General features: G+C 41.7%; 1 protein-coding gene across 1 annotated transcript in view; it reads left to right on the forward strand.

The window, feature by feature from the left end:
* Window positions 1–15,085, forward strand: part of LOC309560440 (major histocompatibility complex class I-related gene protein-like) — a gene marked incomplete at its 3' end in the record, with an annotated part of 41,235 nt that extends 26,150 nt beyond the window's left edge. Inside the window, exons 3-6 of the mRNA XM_082264074.1 lie at window positions 1,419–1,694; window positions 5,445–5,720; window positions 12,128–12,256; window positions 15,069–15,085. Coding sequence (XP_082120200.1) covers window positions 1,419–1,694; window positions 5,445–5,720; window positions 12,128–12,256; window positions 15,069–15,085 — 698 coding nt within the window. The remainder of the gene's footprint in view (window positions 1–1,418; window positions 1,695–5,444; window positions 5,721–12,127; window positions 12,257–15,068) is intronic.
* Window positions 15,086–19,323: the final 4,238 nt, after the last annotated feature.

A 19,323-nucleotide genomic window follows, 5' to 3' on the forward strand; every position in this document is an offset into this window, starting at 1 on the left:
CAGAGGCTCAAAAGGGTTTAAGTCTGGAGTCATGCTTGGCCAGTCCATCACCTTCACCCTCAGCTTCATTAGCAAGGCAGTGGTCATCTTGTAGATGTGTTTGGGGTCGTTATCATGTTGGAATACTGCCCTGTTGCCCAGTCTCCGAAGGGAGGGGATCATGCTCTCCTTCAGTATTTCACAGTACATGTTGGTATTCATGGTTCCCTCAATGGACTGTAGCTCCCCAGTGCCAGCACCACTCCCACCACCATGTTTGACTGTAGGCAAGACACAATTATCTTTGTGCTTCTCACCTGGTTGCTGCCACACACGCTTGACACCATCTAAACCAAATAAGTTTATCTTGTCTCATCAGACCACAGGACATGGCTCCAGTAATCCATGTCCTTTGTCTGCTTGTCTTCAGGAAACTGTTTGCGGACTTTCTTGTGCATCATCTTTAAAAGAGGATTCCTTCTGGGACGACAGCCATGCAGACCAATTTGATGCAGTGTGCAGCGTATGGTCTGAGCACTGACAGGCTCTCCCCTCACCCCTACAACCTCTTCAGCAATGCTGGCAGCACTCATACGTCTATTTCCCAAAGACAACCTCTGGATATGACGCTGAGCATGTGCACTCAACTTTTTTGGTCAACCATGGCAAGGCCTGTTCTGAGTGGAACCTGTCCTGTTAAACCGCTATATGGTCTTGGCCACCATGCTGCAGCTCAGTTTCAGGGTCTTGGCAATCGTCTTATAGCCTAGGCCATCTTCATGTAGAGCAACAATTCTTTTTTTCAGATCCTCAGGGAGTTCTTTGCCATGAGGTGCCATGTTGAACTTCCAGTGACCAGTATGAGAGAGTGAGAGCGATAACACCAAATTTAACACACCTGTTCACCATGCACACCTGAGACCTTGTAACACTAAATAGTTACATGACACCGGGGAGGGAAAATGGCTAATTGGGCCCAATTTGGACATTTTCCCTTAGGGGTGTATTCCCTTTTGTTGCCAGCGGTTTAGACATTAATGGCTGTGTGTTGAGTTATTTTGAGGGGACAGCAAATTTACACTGTTATACAAGCTTTACTCTCACTACTTTACATTGGAGCAAAGTGTCATTTCTTCAGTGTTGTCACATGAAAAGATAGAATAAAATATTTACAAAAATGCGAGGGGTGTACTCACTTTTGTGAGATACTGTAGATAACCAGAAAGACAGAAGTATCAACTGCATGATTTGGTGTTCCATTTTCTGGCCCTAACTGGAATATTGGATCTGATTGGATTGACTTTAGGCATACCTTGTAACTATGTCCTATTATTTCCAGAATAAGTGATGACTTTATCTGCAGCAGGCTGTGCTATACCTATCATAATCTCTTACACAGAAAACATTCAAGTTGTAGCATATTCTTTTGCTGTACACAGGGCTCCATATTTTCCAGTCAATGCATGGCTGCATGCTGGATGATGACGGCACTGTCTTGGGATATGAACAGATCGGATATGATGGGAGAGATTTCATGTATTTGGACACACTGAGAGGGATCTGGATCCCGGCCATAAATGAGGCTCAGATCACCACACAGAGATGGAACAGTCCGGAGGAGAGACAAGGAAACAAGAACAAGGTCTATCTGGAGAATGAATGTATTGAGACTCTGAAGACCTTCATTCAACTTGGGAAAAATGATCTGAGCACAGGTGACATTGCATTATGTGACATAGCATTATATACGTAACAGATGTCATATCAAAGCATTACCACTTAGACCTCATGGGAGGTTTTCTTTAACCACTTTACCACCGGAGGATTTTGCTGTCTTACGTCCAGGCCACTTTTTGCGATTCGGCACTGTGCGAATTTAACTGACAATTGCGCGGTCGTGCGACGCCGTACCCAAACGAAATTTACGTCCTTTTTTTCCCACAAATAGAGCTTTCTTTTGGTGGTATTTGATTACCAGTGCGATTTTTACTTTTTGCGCTATAAACAAAAAAAGAGCGTTTATTTTGAAAAAATAACAATATTTTTAACATTTTTTTTATATGAAATTCCTCCCAAAAAATATGTAAAAATCAAATTTTTTTTAAATTTTTGGCCAATTTGTTTTCTGCTACCTATGTTTGGTAAAAAAAAATCACAATAAGCGTATTTTTATTGGTTTGCGCAAAAGTTATTGCGTTTACTAACTAAGGGAAAGATTTCTGTCATTTTTGGTGTTTTTTTTGTTAACGAGTAATGGCGGCGATCTGCGATTTTTTTTTTGCGGGACTGCGACATTGCGGCGGACAGATCGGACCCTTGACTGACATTTTTGACATTTTTGGGGGTACCAGTGACATTACTGCAGTAATCAGTGCTATATATATATGCACTGTTACTGTAAAAATGACACTGGCAGGGAAGGGGTTAACTTTATTGGAGAGGGAGGGGTTAATGTATGCCTGGTGCTTACTAACGTGTGGGGGGGGGGGAGGTGACTGAGTGAGCCAGGGACAGATCGGATGTTCAGCTATGCTGAACACTCCGATCTGTCACTCCCTGTCACTTAGGAGATCCGCCCGTTTGTTTACACAGGCGGGCGGATCTCCGAACTAGATTCCCCAACGATCGGGGAAGAGCGGCGGCGATCGCCGCCGCTCCTCCCCTGGCCCAACTCCCGCTGTGAATGAAAACAGCTGGAGCGCGCCTCCGGCGGCACGCGAGCGCCGCCTACAGGGGGAGGAGTCCAGCGACGTAGGTCTACGTCGCTGGACGATAACGAGCCACTGTGCCGCAGTAGCAGCACAGTGGCCGGAGCTAAAGTGGTTAACTCCGCTAGAAGCCTCCTCCTAGCAGCAGAATTTTGTCCAAAAAAAAAAAAAAAAAAAACACCTGACACTTGTACAAATGTGTAATGCGTTTACCCCCATCAAGCGTTTGGGTGTTAATTCATTTAATTGGCCAGAATAAACAATTTATTCTGGCTGTTGAAATAATTGAACGCTCAAGCATTAACCACTTTAAGACCGGAAGGATTTGCCCCCTTATTGACCAGGCCCCATTTTGTGATTCGGCACTGCGTTATTTTAATAAACATTTGCGCGGTCATGCGACGCTGTGCCCAAACAAAATTTCAGTCCTTTTTTTCCCACAAATAGAGGTTTTTTTTGGTGGTATTTGATCACCTGTGCAATTTTTATTTTTTGCGCTATAAACAAAAAAAGCGACAATTTTGAAAAAAAAAAAAACAATATTTTTCACATTCTGCTATATCACATTCTCAAAAAAAAATGAATTAAAATAATTTAATTAATTGAATTTTTTAACATTTTTGGGCCAATTTGTTTTCTGCTACATATTTTTGGTAAAAAAAAAAAAAATCGCAATAAGCGTATTTTGATTGGTTTGCGCAAAAGTTATCGTGTCTACTAACTACGGGAAAGATTTATGTCATTTTTATTGTTTTTTTTTTACTAGTAATGGCGGCGATCTGCGATTTTTTGCGGGACTGCGACAGTGCGGCGGACAGATCGGACCCCTAACTGACATTTTTGACACTTTTGGGGGTACCAGTGACACTACTACAGTAATCAGTGCTAAAAATATGCACTGTTACTGTAATAATGCCATCAGCAGGGAAGGGGTCAACCCTGTGGGTGATCAAGGGGATAAGTGTGAGCTTAGGGGAGTGATTCTAACTGTGGGGGGGGGGGGGGGCGTGGCTTGTGAAATGATCACAGAGACATGTGATCCTATATAGCAGGATCACAGGGGCTCTGTGATCATCCCAGGGAGAGAGAGACGGTCGACTGTGTTTACAACAGTTGCCCGCCCTTCTCTCACAGCGAGGAGCGATTGCTGGTGTCAGGCGGCAATCGGAGCCGCCTGACACCCGCATCGGCTTCCCCGCTGACGATGGGGGCGGGAGCGCGCCGGTGGTGGCGCGCGCTCGCCCCCTAGCTGCTCCCATGCGAGCAACATAGCTCTACGTCATTTTGCCTGTACGAGCCAGCCTGCCGCAGTAAATATAACGTAAGCAGTCTGAAAGTGGTTAAATGCGCCCAGCGTTAACGTGCATGCTTTTACATGCTTTTACAAGCACCAAGCTTTTTTTTGCCGAAACTCTGCTGCTCTTGAACGCACTTGCAGTTTTTTTTTTACCTGCCGTTAAACTCTCCTGCCACTAAACACCTCTAAAGGTTTATGTGTGAATGGACAGATAGACGGACATGCAGGGGAGTTTAGAAGCAAACATGTCATACTTGCCTGCTCTGTGCAGTGGTGTTTGCACAGCACAGCCCCGATCTTCCTCTTTTTGGGTTCTTTGCTGGTGAGCCTGGCTCCTCTCTTCTGCCAAGTGCCCCCACAGCAAGCAGTTTGCTGTGGGGGCACTCAATCAGGCTCGCTCCTGAGCCACTGCTCTACGTGTCCATTCACACACAAATCTGCGGCTCAGCCCTGCCCCCCCCCTCTCCCCCTATTGGCTCACTGGCTGTGATTGACAGCAGAGTGAGCGAATGTCAGTCAATGAGGAGGGAGAGTCCCCGGAGAGCTGAGGCTATCATGCACATCGCTGGATCGCAATGGGGCTCAGGTAAGTATTAGGGGGGATGCTGCACAGAGAAGATTTTTTATTTTCATGCATAGAAGGCATGAAGGTAACAAACCTTGAGTCTTTAGAGCCACTTTAAAGGTTATCTATAGCAAACGTGTTTGTTTTTTTGTAGTTTTGGATAGAGCAGGTGAAAGTTGAATCCACTATTTGTTTCTGTACAGTATGTGGCCTCACTGGGAAGATATACTATTTCTCCTTGAAATTGAGAAAGTAGCTGATAGTTGCCAACATCCCTTAAACTTTAGAATTATGGAGAAAAATCCTCATAATTGGACTATTAACGGCAACACATAGTTAAACATAGAAAGTTGTGATTTTGAGTCAACTGTTAAAATGATACTAAATCTTTATTGTTGTAACAAAAATATAAAAAAAATATATATAAATTACTCAATATTAAAATTATTATTGCACAATTCCTAGATAATCTCTAGTACATTCGGTTTTCCAATTGATAGCACCAAACAGGGAAATTAAAGTGATAGACACCCAATCTGTTTCAAAATTAAATTTATTTTTATTTTCTTCTTCAGGGGTGCATAAACATATTTAGAAAAATAGGTTATCTTATAAAATAAGAACATAATTAAAAATATTGCATATATAGCGTCATCACAATCTTATACACATCATTTTTTTATATTGTTGTTCATACCTGTATAGAGGTAACTAGACATTTATATGAATAACCAAAAATGCCGGTAGGGCAAGTATAATTGTAAATTATTCCCCAGACGTCTAATAATCTGACTTCATTGTTTTGCATTTGAAAAAAGCTATATACACACACACACACACTTTAGCTGACACTATTTAGCAAATGTTTTAATTAATTTTTCTCCTCTCCTTCCAGTTACACCAATGGTGAAGGTCTCAGCACAGCGTAAGTTGGGTGATGTCACCAAGCTTCATTGTCAGGTGTATGGGTTCTATCCCAAAGCTGTGACTGTAAGGTGGATAAAGAATGGAATTGATACAATTAATGAAAATCTGGCTAATCATATCCTTCCCAACCCAGATGGCACCTATCAGACCACACTAAGCACAGAGGTACAGGTCAGGGAGCAGGACACTTACTCTTGTCATGTAGATCACACCAGTCTACAGGAGACGGTCATTATTCTCTGGGGTAAGTTTAATCCAGATATAAACTATTGCCAAAATCTTGTTTTTATTGGCAACTAAGTAACTGCATTCAGTGTATAAATGTATTTCTTTAAAGCCATTTTGTGAATGGTATGGGGCTCAGAAGACAGAGACAATCATTGTAGATTTCCATCTTCCGCGGGGATCCCACAGGTATGGTGTATGCATAGTGGTATAAATATACTGCGCTGGTTCTATAGTCTTGAAAACCAGCCAGCACAAAATCCTCGAATGTATGTAGAAGATATAAGATTGTAAAAATAAAGTGACAGTGCAGCGCCATAAAGTCTCTCCAAACTCCTCATCCAAAAGGAGAAGCTCCTCAAAAGATGTGTTTAAGGGAACCACCACCAACACCCAATATTGCAGCCTCTTACCAGATAGCACAGACGCCCATTACAAAGGTCTATGCAAACAGATTTATAGTTGGATCGATGAGTATCCGCAGTATCGAATCCAAACGTGCCTTGAATCAGCCTCTCCTCAATACTCCCAGTAGATACTATCATATGGGGATAGATAAAAGAATCAGGTAGGCACAGAGTAAAGGGCGTCCTACTCGCAGCATGGTGTGATGTTATCCAACCGTCAAGATGGCCACGGTGTCCTTAACTGTAAGCTTGCTGTGCATCATTGGCTCTTCCCTATGCATTTCATCATCAGGTGACGTCGTCAGGGGCCTGGCCAACGACGCTCTTCAGTGAGTATTTATACTTGCAGTCAATACGAGCAAAATGGAACTTCCGGTTGCGTTCCAGCAGCCGGAAGGAAATAGTTACTACTCACAAGGTCTGATTATACCAACGCAAGTATGATGTCAAATACCAATTGGTCCAACATAGATCATAAACATAATTATAAAAATAATTATTTGGCAAAAAACATCTACCGGTAATAAAAATCAATAACTTAACACAGGCCGGGAAACGATGCCATCTTGTGGTTAGATTTAAAACTACATCACATATGATTATACATAATAAAAAGATAAACATAAAAAATTTCACCCAATTAAAAAATACTGGTTAAAAAATTTAAAAAAAATTTCATCCATAACTACATAATTAAAGCATTTACATCCCATTCTATGTCATAATAGTATCCAGTTATATTACTGTATGTACATTTAGGAAAGAATCCAGGCCTTTTTTAACCACTTGCCGACCGCCCGCCACAGATATACTGCGGGAGGCTTCCCTGGCTGTGCGAACCGCCATACCTGTACAGCAGTTAGCTGAAATGCGCCTGGGGGCAGGCGCGTGCCGGCGGCGGCGTGTACCCATCCCCACTAGGCGGTGGGGATGCCGATCCACGGGACCGGCGGCACCGATGGCACCTGGCGATGGCTCCCTGCTGAGAGAGAACGATGGCCAACTGTTGTAGACACAGCAGACCGTTGTTCTCTCTGAAATGATCACAGAGCTCCTTTGATGCTTCTATATAGGATCGCAGGTCTCTGTGTTCATTTCACAAGTCCCTCCCCCATACAATTATTAAACACTCCCCTAGGCTCACACTTAACCCTTTGATCACCACTAGGTTAACCCCTTCCCTGCCAGTGTCATTATTACAGTGACAGTGCATATTTTTAGCACTGATTACTGTAGTAATGTCACTGGTCCCCCATGTATAAAATATGTATAAAATAAAAAATAACATGATTGACTTAATCACTATGAGGTTTCCCTTTGAGCCTTTTCAAAGCAGCTCCAGGTTACAGTGCCCAGAGCCTTCTCAGAATGTTTGTATACTTTCTACTGTATTTCCAGTTCAGGCACAAATGTACATAGTTGGTATGGGAGTAACAATTGAATAGTTCTCAATGGTTCTTCATTTGAGACCAAATACCTCCGTCCCTTGTGCAGCCTCAGTTGTCCCACTTTTCTGTCTGATGAGTACATTATTATACAAAATGTACTTTTACTACCAAAAGTGTTATGCTGCACTAACCTTTTTATTCTAACTCAACATTATTTGTTTTTTTAAAAAGCCAATTCATAAAAGCATTTGTATGATTTAGCCAATCATTTTCTTCATATTGGATCTCTGTGGTCCATGTAACCAGGGCCATGGCAGGAACATGCCTAGAAACTGTGTTCTACAAGATGTCCCTCTTTATTGTTTCAAAAAGTTAGAAGGTCTGACATTGTATATCTGTTCAGTCAACACCATTACATATCCATATCATATACATTTCCACATTTTATTATTCTCAAACAATAAACAGGTTAATTTATGGGTTTCATAGTAATTTTGCACACTTTATAGTGTGGACCTTTACTGCAGGTGATTTGACTTTGATCTTTCTTTTTACAGCAGTTTCAGTAACACACAATAAGAACATTTCTTTATTGGAATATACAGTATCTTATGTGATATGTTTGATGTTAGAAAAAGGTTTAATACCTTTTTTAACTTTTCTCACTGCTGTTAAAATTGGATGAGATATTTTATTTCTATCATATAAAAGGCCAATAATGCACTAGTGACACCTCACCATTAGTAGAACCACCCACATGCACAACCATTTTATCTAATGGCCATTGTTGTCTTGTTGACCATAAAACTACAGAATCCCAATTGTTAACTAGCTAGATCGATTGATCGATCAACTTGGGTACAACCAGCCTGCCAGATTTTACATACAATTATTGCTAGCAGCTGTCAGAGCACTGTGTTCTCCCTGCAGGAGGAATTCACCCACTGACTGTGTTAATGGGGGAATTGGGCGATCTTCTTTCCTGCAACCTATGGTTGCAGGAAAGAAAATCGATTCGTTTATGGCCAGCTTTAGCAGTTTTTTTGCAGCAGACATTGGGAAAGTTTTACCAGAAGCCAGACCCCTGCACCAAGTATCCAAACTCCTTTAACGTATGGTCCACAACCGACTAAGCGATCACCTTGCCGAGAATAGCCTTCTTGATCCCCTTCAGTCTGGATTTCGTCCTCAACGCTCCACAAAAATTGCTCTCCTAAAACTAACAATCTACTAATGGCCAAATCCAATGGACACTATTCTGTACTCCTACTCCTGCTGCCTTTGATATGGTTGCCCACCCCCTTCTCCTCAAAAAACTCCACGCCTTTGGTCTTCATAACTGTACTCTTCACTGGTTCTCTTCCTACTTATCCAACTGCACCTTTAGTATTACAATTCTGCTTCCCCCTCTCCTCTTTCTTTCTCTGTTGGGGTCCCCCAAGGTTCTGTTCTTGAATCTCTCCTATTTTCAATTTTCTCCCCCTCTCTGGGTAAGCTGATTGCCTCCCACGGCTTCTAATACCATCTCTACGCTAACGATACTCAAATCTATTTCTCTACCCCTCAGCTCACTCCCTCAGTCTCCTCACGTATCACTAATTTACTGGCAGATATATCAGTCTGGATGTCACACCACTTCCTCAAACTCAATCTATCCAAAACCGAACGTATAATTTTTCTTCCACCACGTGCCCCTTCCCCTGATCTCTCTGTCAAAATCAATGGCATTACTATCAGCCCATTCCCGCATGCCAAGGTCTTAGGTGTAGTTCTGGACTCTGAACTCTCCTTTAAGCCCCACAGCCAATCACTGTCCAAATCAACCTCCGCAACAACTCCAAAATACGCCCCTTTCTAACCAATGACACAACAAACTCTTAGCTCACTCTCTGGTCATCTCTCGCCTCGACTACCGCAACTCCCTTCTCATTGGCTTACCTTTATATAGGCTATCCCCCCTTCAATCCATCATGAATCGCCCAGTGTCTGCTACTCCTCTCTTTCAATCCCTCCACTGGCTTCCACTCACCCAACAAATTAAGTTAAAAATACTAACAACAACTTACAAAGCCGTCCACAACTACATCACTAGCCTTGTCTCAAAATACCAACCTAATCGTTCTCTTTGTTCCTCTCAAGACCTCCTGCTCTCTAGCTCCCTTGTCACCTCCTCCCATGCTCGCCTCCGCCTCCAGGACTTTTCAAGAGCCTCTCCAATCCTATGGAACTCCTTACCCCAATCTGTCCGACTATCTCCTACTCTATTAGCTTTTAGATGATCCCTAAAAACCCTCCTCATCAGAGAAGCCTATCCTACCCACACCTGACAACTGTATTTTAATTTTCTCCATCAGCTTACCCCCCACAGTTATTACATTTTGTTTCACTTGACCCTCCCTTCTAGATTGTAAGCTCTAAAGAGCAGGGCCCTCTGATTCCTCCTGTATTTAATTGTATTGTAACTGTATTGTCTGCCCTCGTGTTGTAAAGCGCTATAAAAACTGTTGCCGCTATATAACTCCTGTATAATAATAATAATAATAATATCCTTTTTTGACTTCCATTGTATACAGGCACCAAAAAAAACACTTTTTGCTGATTGGTACAGCTTTGTTTTAAAAACTATTATATAAATCTTATTTCCATAATGCCATTCTTTGACAGAAAATATGTCTCCTTCCTTGTTTTGGTTTGCAGCCATTTTAAGAGTATATCAGTGCAGTATTTCTGAAAGTGTTGGGGGGTCAGGACTGAAAGTGGACCAAGCCAGCTTCTAAACGCCTCTTGGTGCTCTGAAAAAATTGACTTTTACTAAGGCTGATACAGTGGAAGATGGAGTATAATGATGCCTCCGACACAAGCACATTTCATTTTAAGAATGCTCGTTCCTTGAGGCACCTCAGTTGTGTTCATGAAGACATATACTGTATACAGTGCCTTGAAAAAGTATTCATATCCCTTGAAATTTTGCACATTTTGTCATGTTACAACCAAAAATGTAAATGTATTTAATTGGGTTTTTTTGTGATAGAACACCACAAAGTGGCACAAAATGGTGAAGTGGAAGGAAAATAATAAATGATTTTCAAAAATTTTTTTAAAAATATTTTAAAAAAGTGTGGCGTGCATTTGTATTCAGCCCCCTTTACTCTGATGCCCCTACTAAAATCTAGCGGAACCAATTGCCTTCAGAAGTCACCTAATTTATAAATAGAATCCATCTGTGTGTAATTTAATCTTAGCATAAATACAGCTTTTCTGTGAAGCCCTCAGAGGTTTTTTAGAGAACCTTAGTGAACAAACAGGATTATGAAGGCCAAGGAACACACCAGACAAATCAGGATAAATGTGTGGAGAAGTTTAGAGCAGGGTTGGGTTAGAAAGAGCTATCCCAAGCTTTGAACATCTCACGGAGCACTGTTCAATCCATCATCCAAAAATTGAAAGAGTATGACACAACGGACATTACCATGACATGGCCGTACACGTAAACTGACAGGCCGGGCAAGGAGAACATTAATCAGAGAAGCAGCCAAGAGGCCCATGGGAACTCTGGAGGAGATGCAGAAATACACAGCTCAGGTGGGAGAATCTGTCCACAGGACAACTATTAGTCGTGCACTCCACAAATCTGCCCTTTATGGAAAAGTGGCAAGAAGAAAGCCATTGTTGCAAGAAAGCAGAAAGACAGCAAACATGTAAAAGGAAGTCAGATGAGACCAAAATTTAATTTTTTTTGGCCTAAAAGCAAAATGTGTGTGGCGCATGTGTGGCAGAAAACTAACACTGCACATCACCCTGAACACACCATTCTCACTGTGAAACATGGTGGTGACAGCATCATGTTGTGGGGATGCTTTTCTTCGGCAGGGACAGGGAAGCTGGTCAGAGCTAATGGAAGTCTGCAAAAGGCTTATGACTGGGGTGGAGGTTCACCTTCCAGCAGGACAATGACCCTAAACATACAGCAAGAGCTACAATGGAATGGTTTAGATCAAAGCATATTCATGTGTTAGAATGGCCCAGTCAAAGTCCAGACCTAAATCCAATTGAGAATCTGTGTCAAGACTTAAAAATTGCTGTTCACAGACGCTCTCCATCCAATCTGACAGAGCGCAAGCTATTTTGCAAAGAAGAATTGGCAAAAAATTCACTCTAGATGGATAAAGCTGGTAGAGACATCCCCAAAAAGACTTGCAGCTGTAATTGCAGTGAAAGGCGGTTCTACAAAATATTGACTCAGGGGGGCTGAGTACATACAAATGCATGTCATGCTTTTCACATATTTATTTGTAAAAAATTGTTAAAAACCATTTATCATATAATTCCTTCCACTTCACAATTATGTGCCACTTTGTGTTGGTTTTCTCATAAAATCCCAATAAAATACATTTACGTTTTTGATGGTAACATGACAAAATGTGGAAAATGTCAAGCGGTATGAATACTTTTTCATGACACTGTAATAAAGTCGTTTTCAGGCTTCTGAAGAGTGTCCCTCTTTTCTTTTTTTTTCTATCCATAAACTGAAGAATGTTTAACTTTTTTTTTTTTTACGGAAAAATGCAAAACCCTCTCAGGTACTCATTGTAATTCATATGTCATATTTTTGTTGCATTTTGTTTCCTTAGGGTACAAAGCACATAAGGATCAAAACTCTCATGGTGACAGCTATCCTAATATTGGCCTCATTGTTGGGCTTGTTGTTGCTGCTGTTTTTATTGGTATTCTTGGACTCATTATTTGGAAGAAACGCTCAGGTGAGTGAAATTCTGTGTAGCACATAGCACATTCCTTAGGGGAATTCCAATTGGAAAGATTGGATGGATTGGCTGACTCTGTATAGAACTATCCTGACCACCACCATATTTTTGGGTTTCAAATCCATTAGCCCCATCCCCATGGTAATCCAAGAGAAAAGCCACTAATATCTCTATGCTCAACAAGTAATATAAAAGTTAAAAAAAACTATATTTCCTCACTACGCTCCATTAATGCATTATGAGTGGGCCAAAAGTCTGAACAAATCCCTTCATATATGGGTGGCTGTGCATATCATGAGTACACCAAATAAGCATACAAATATGTCACAGTAAAAAAAAGATATCACAATATAACATTACAATAAAATGTATATGAATGCCAAACTATTCATTGTTGTTAAAAAGGGCCTATATCTAAAGAAAACTATTTTTATAATAGATTCCACTCATTTATTAAAGGCTATTTCTGATATACTATAATTAATGATCTAAAAAATATTTACCGATCCATATTAATAGCTATAAAAACACTGTATTTTTATTAAATACAAATCCCCTTCAAAATTCCGCCGTATTAGCATATTACCCCAAAAAGACGAAATATTTACTCAAAAAACAACCCAAATCAAATTCTTTCTTCGAACCCCGAGCGCCAATGATTTCAATGCATATATCCACCACAATTCATGTTTGCTAAGCTCTCTTACAAAGTTACTACCTTGCCAGTGTTTTTTTGGGGGCCTCGATACCCCAAAACTGCAGCCCCCTAAAATCGTTATTATGTTTACAAAGGGTAGGTTGCATGCTTTCCCATAACAGGAAGGGCCAGGTATTGTGATGTATTAAATTATATATATATATATATATATGGTATTTTACAAAAGTGAGTACACCCCTCACATGTTTGTAAATATTTTATTCTATCTTTTCATCTGACAACACTGAAGAAAAGACACTTTGCTACAATGTAAAGTAGTGAGTGTACAGCTTGTATAACACTGTAAATTTGCTGTCCTCTCAAATACACAGCCATTAATGTCCAAACCGCTGGCGACAAAAGTGAGTACACCCCTAAGTGACAATGTCCAAATTGGGCCCAAAGTGTCAATATTTTGTGTTGCCACCATTATTTTCCAGCACTGCCTTAGCCTTCTTGGGAATGGAGTTCACCAGAGCTTCACAGGTTGCCACTGGAGTCCTCTTCCACTCCTTCATGACAACATCAGGGAGCTGGTAGATGTTAGAGAGCTTGCACTCCTCCACCTTCCATTTGAGGATGCCTCATAGGTGCTAAATAGGGTTTAGGTCTGGAGACATGCTTGGCCAGTCCTTCACCTTTACCCTCAGCTTCTATTGCAAGGCAGTGGTCATCTTGGAGATGTGTTGGGGGTCATTATGTTGGAATACTGCCCTGCGGCCCAGTCTCTGAAGGAAGGGGTTCATGCTCTGCTTCAGTATGTCACAGTATATGTTGGCATTAATGGTTCCTTCAATGAACTGTAGCTCCCCAGTGCCAGCAGCACTCATGCAGCCCCAGACCATGACACTCCCACCACCATGCTTGACTGTAGGCAAGACACACTTGTCTTTGTACTCCTCACCTGGTGGCCGCCACACACGCTTGACACCATCTGAACCAAATACGTTTATCTCGGTCTCATCAGACCACAGGACATGGCTCCAGTAATTCATGCCCTTAGTCTGCTTGTCTTCAGCAAACTGTTTGTGGGCTTTCTTGTGCATCATCTTCAGAAGAGGTTTCCTTCTAGGACGACAGCATGCAGACCAATTTGATGCAGTGTGCGGCGTATGGTCTGAGCACTGAAAGACTGACCCCCCCCCACCCCTTCAACCTCTGCAGCAATGCTGACAGCACTCATACGTCTATTTCCCAAAGACAACCTCTGTATATGACATTAAGCATGTGCTCTCAACTCCTGTGGTCGACCATAGCGAGGCCTGTTCTGAGTGGAACCTGTCCTGTTAAATCGCTGTATGGTCTTGGCCACCGTGCTGCAGATCAGTTTCAGGGTCTTGGCAATCTTCTTATAGCCTAGGCCATCTTTATGTAGAGCAAAAACTATTTTTTTCAGACCCTCAGAGAGTTCTTTGCCATGAGGTGCAATGTTGAACTTCCAGTGACCAGTATGAGAGAGTGAGAGCGATAACACCAAATTTAACACACCTGCTCCCCATTCACACCTGAGACCTTGTAACACTAACAAGTCACATGACACCGGGGAGGAAAAATGGCTATTTTGGCCCAATTTGGGCATTGTCACTTGGGGGTGTACCCACTTTTGTTGCCAGCGGTTTAGACATTAATGGCTGTGTGTTGAGTTATTTTGAGGGGACAGCAAATTTACACTGTTATGCAAGCTGTACACTCACTACTTTACATTGTAGCAAAGTGTCATTTCTTCAGTGTTGTCACATGAAAAGATAGAATAAAATATTTACAAAATCTGTGGGGTGATCTAAAGAGGGCTGTGTACAGGAGATACCCTCGAAATCTGACAGATTTGGAGTGTCTTTGCAAAGAAGAGTTGGCAAATATTTTCAAGATGTGCCATGCTGATAGACTCATACCCAAAAATACTTTCACTGAATCCCAAGGCAACAAACACATTATTGCAATCACCTTTGCAGCCTTTAGCTTATTTTTCAGGAATTTTGGCTGGTGAAGAGCTTGAGGTAGATTCATATTTACCGATTATAAACTGAAATGTGTTGACAATCTTTACATCTGTTTAGGAGACATTAACTGTAATATCTCTAACAAAGTATACATGTTTTCCTTTCTTTACAGCACACAGAAGGAATTAAGAAGTTGGGATAGATACATTCATCCTTCTAATTTCAGAAACCTAGGAGGAAAATAAAATTCTACTAAAAGATTCCCAACATCCATCAGTTTTTTGACTTGACATTTTAGTCTATATAATCAAGAGGTCTTTCGCATATCCATCTGAAATACACACAATAAATCTGCAGAGTCTCGGTTCTAATGCAGCTGGGATGGGCAATGATGTATTAAATACCTGAACTCAAAAGTAAAGGTTTGCTATGATATGGGGACATTTATAAATGTAAATTGTGCTCAGGCAGTCAGTCTCAAACTTCTATGCCTACAGCCTTGTAGCCAATGTTCCCTTTAAGCTGCGCGCATGCGCGGACGCGCAGTCTAATTTAAGGTCCCGCGCAGCACAAATTCAGACCGCGCAGCCGCAGATGACGTGAAGGTAGTGACCCCTACCGAAGAAGTCAACGCTTGGTAAGCGCCGGCGTAATGCGTATGGGGGCAGGGCCTGCGTGCAGGATGCCGTCTCTCTTCCTGGAACTGTACTAGCTGACTGCTATGCGCAATTGTGGACAGTGGAGATCGGTGAGAGGCTGGCTTGAGTTCCCTGGGCTTGTGGGTCTCTGTATTAAGTTACAGGCTGTTACCGACCCGTTATTGGGTCTACAGTGGAGGTGAGAGACCACTTCACACGGTGATGAGATTATAGATCACTCACAGAGGTGTTTAAAAAGGAATACTGGATTGTTTATGTGTGGACGCTTGGAGGAGTACTGCACTTTTGATATCATTTTGTATGGACATTGTGGATGATCACACCGTTACAAGGACACATATCTAAGGATTATATATTTTTGATTTTAATTGTTTGGATTGTGCACTTCACATGTTATGAATATGAGTAATAACACTGTTCCTTTTATTTACAGTGCCTTGCGAAAGTATTCGGCCCCCTTGAACTTTGAACTTTTGCCACATTTCAGGCTTCAAACATAAAGATATAAAACTGTAATTTTTTGTGAAAAATTAACAACAAGTGGGACATAATCATGAAGTGGAACGAAATTTATTGGATATTTCAAACTTTTTTAACAAATAAAAAAAACGGAAAAATTGGGCGTGCAAAATTATTCAGCCCCTTTACTTTCAGTGCAGCAAACTCTCTCCAGAAGTTCAGTGAAGATCTCTGAATGATCCAATGTTGACCTAAATGACTAATGATGATAAATAGAATCCACCTGTGTGTAATCAAGTCTCCGTATAAATGCACCTGCACTGTGATAGTCTCAGAGGTCCGTTTAAAGCGCAGAGAGCATCATGAAGAACAAGGAACACACCAGGCAGGTCCAAGATACTGTTGTGGAGAAGTTTAAAGCCGGATTTGGATACAAAAAGATTTCCCAAGCTTTAAACATTCCAAGGAGCACTGTGCAAGCGATAATATTGAAATGGAAGGAGTATCAGACCACTGCAAATCTACGAAGACCTGGCCGTCCCTCTAAACTTTCAGCTCATACAAGGAGAAGACTGATCAGAGATGCAGCCAAGAGGCCCATGATCACTCTGGATGAACTGCAGAGATCTACAGCTGAGGTGGGAGACTCTGTCCATAGGACAACAATCAGTCGTATACTGCACAAATCTGGCCTTTATGGAAGAGTGGCAAGAAAAAAGCCATTTCTTAACCACTTGCCGACCGCCGCACGACTATCTACGTCGGCGGTCAGCCCCTCACAGGCAAAGTGACGTAGGTCTACGTCGCTCGCCTGTGAGGGTTTAGGGAGCGAGCGCGCGCCGCCGGAGGCGCGCTCCCGCTCCCGCATGGTCACGGACCCCCCCGCGCGTGTGACCGGCGGACCCGATGTCCGCCGGCCACTCTGCGATCGGCGGGGGAGAGGGAGAAAGTCAGGCAGCTTGTGTAAACAAGCTGCCTGTCATTCTCCCCTCTGTATGAGAGCTGATCATATGGATCTACTATGTAGATCCGTTGATCACTCTGCATACAGCTGAAGCCACAGCCAATCACAGTTAGAATCACGCCCCTAGGGACACACACAGCCCCTCCCTCTCAAATAAAGTTAACCCCTTCACTACCAGTGTATTTTTACAGTAACAGTGCATAAATATAGCACTGATTACTGTAGAAATGTCACCGGTAACCCCAAAAGTGTCAAAAATGTCAGTCAAGGGTCCGATCTGTCCGCCACAATGTCGCAGTACCGCAAAAAAAAAAAAAAAAAAAAAATCGCAGATCGCCGCCATTACGCGTTAAAAAAAAAAAACAACAAAAATGACAAAAATCTTTCCCTTTGTTAGTAAACGCAATAACTTTTGCGCAAACCAATCAAAATACGCTTGTTGCAATTTTTTTTTACCAAACATAGGTAGCATAAAACAAATTGGCCAAAAATGTTAAAAAATTTTGATTTTTACATTTTTTTTGGGGGGAATTTCATATAAAAAAAGGGAAAAATATTGCTATTTTTGCAAAATTGACGCTCTTTTTTTGTTTATAGCGCGTGATCAAAAAATCGCACAGGTGATCAAATACCGCCAAAAGAAAGCTGTTTGTGGGAAAAAAAGGACGCCAAATTCGTTTAGGTACAGCGTCGCACGACCGCGCAATTGTCCGTTAAAGTCACGCAGTGCCGAATCGCAAAATACCCCCTGGTCGTTTAGCAGCCAAATCCTCCGGGGCTTAAGTGGTTAAATATATCCATAAAAAGTGTCGTTTAAAGTTTGCCACAAGTCACCTGGGAGACACACCAAACATGTGAAAGAAGGAGCTCTGGTCAGATGAAACCAAAATCAAACTTTTTTGGCAACAATGCAAAACATTATGTTTGGCGTAAAAGCAACACAGCTCATCACCCTGAACACACCATCCCCACTGTCAAACATGGTGGTGGCAGCATCATGGTTTGGGCTTGCTTTTCTTCAGCAGGGACAGGGAAGATGGTTTAAATTGATGGGAAGATGGATGGAGCCAAATACAGGACCATTCTGGAAGAAAACCTGATGGAATCTGCAAAAGACCTGAGACTGGGACAGAGATTTGTCTTCCAACAAGACAATGATCCAAAACATAAAGCAAAATCTACAATGGAATGGTTCACAAATAAACATATCCAGGTGTTAGAATGGCCAAGTCAAAGTCCAGACCTGAATCCAATCGAGAATCTGTGGAAAGAAGTGAAAACTGCTGTTCACAAACGCTCTTCATCCAACCTCACTGAGCTCGAGCTGTTTTGGAAGGAGGAATGGGCAAAAATTTCAGTCTCTCGATGTGCAAAACTGATAGAGACATACCCCAAGCGACTTACAGCTGTAATTGCAGCAAAAGGTGGTGCTACAAAGTATTAACTTAAGGGGGCTGAATAATTTTGCATGCCCAATTGCAGTTTTTTTATTTGTTAAAAAAGTTTGAAATATCCAATAAATTTCGTTCCACTTCATGATTGTGTCCCACTTGTTGATTCTTCACAAAAAATTACAGTTTTATATCTTTATGTTTGAAGCATGAAATGTGGCAAAAGGTCACAAAGTTCAAGGGGGCCGAATACTTTCGCAAGGCACTGTAAATCTGGCCCACCACTATTATCAGTTTCCATTTCAGTCTTTATTGTGAGGGTGTTGGCACAATTAAGTGTGTGCTGCCGGGTCACTTATTTAGTGAAGTTTCACAATATTGCACAATTGATTTTGGCACAATTTATATTCACTATATGATTTGTAGCACCATTTGTATTTTATATTGATTATGAGTAATCACAATTTTTTGCGCTGATAGCCTTTGATTCACAGACGTGAAGCACAAATTCAGACCGCGCAGCCGCAGACAACGTGAATCCATTCAGTCTAAAAGGTTTGCGCTCAGAAATTTTTTTATTTGCTCAGCACAGTAAAAAAATAGAGGGAACATTGCTTGTAGCTGTATATCTGCAGTGTATGACCTGCTGCCTCTAAAGTGAGATTTGGTGATGCAGCTACAGTGGTGCTCACTGTTCTCCTTGCTGCAGGCTCTGACATGAGGAAGCAAAGCCTCTACCAATATGGCTGCTTTTACACAGAGACTTATTCCAGCCATGGATGGTTTAAATCTCAGCTAGTTCAGCAGGAACCGGCAGAGATTAAAACTATGTATGGACAGGCTGAATCTACCCAAGTTTATCGATCGATCAGTTTGGGTACAATCAGCCTGTCAAATTTGAGATGCGATTATTGCTAGCAGCTGTTATAGAAGCTAGCAATAGTCGCTCTGTTC

Source organism: Pelophylax lessonae (assembly GCF_965119305.1).
Source record: "Pelophylax lessonae genome assembly, chromosome: 7".
NCBI lineage: Eukaryota > Metazoa > Chordata > Amphibia > Anura > Ranidae > Pelophylax > Pelophylax lessonae.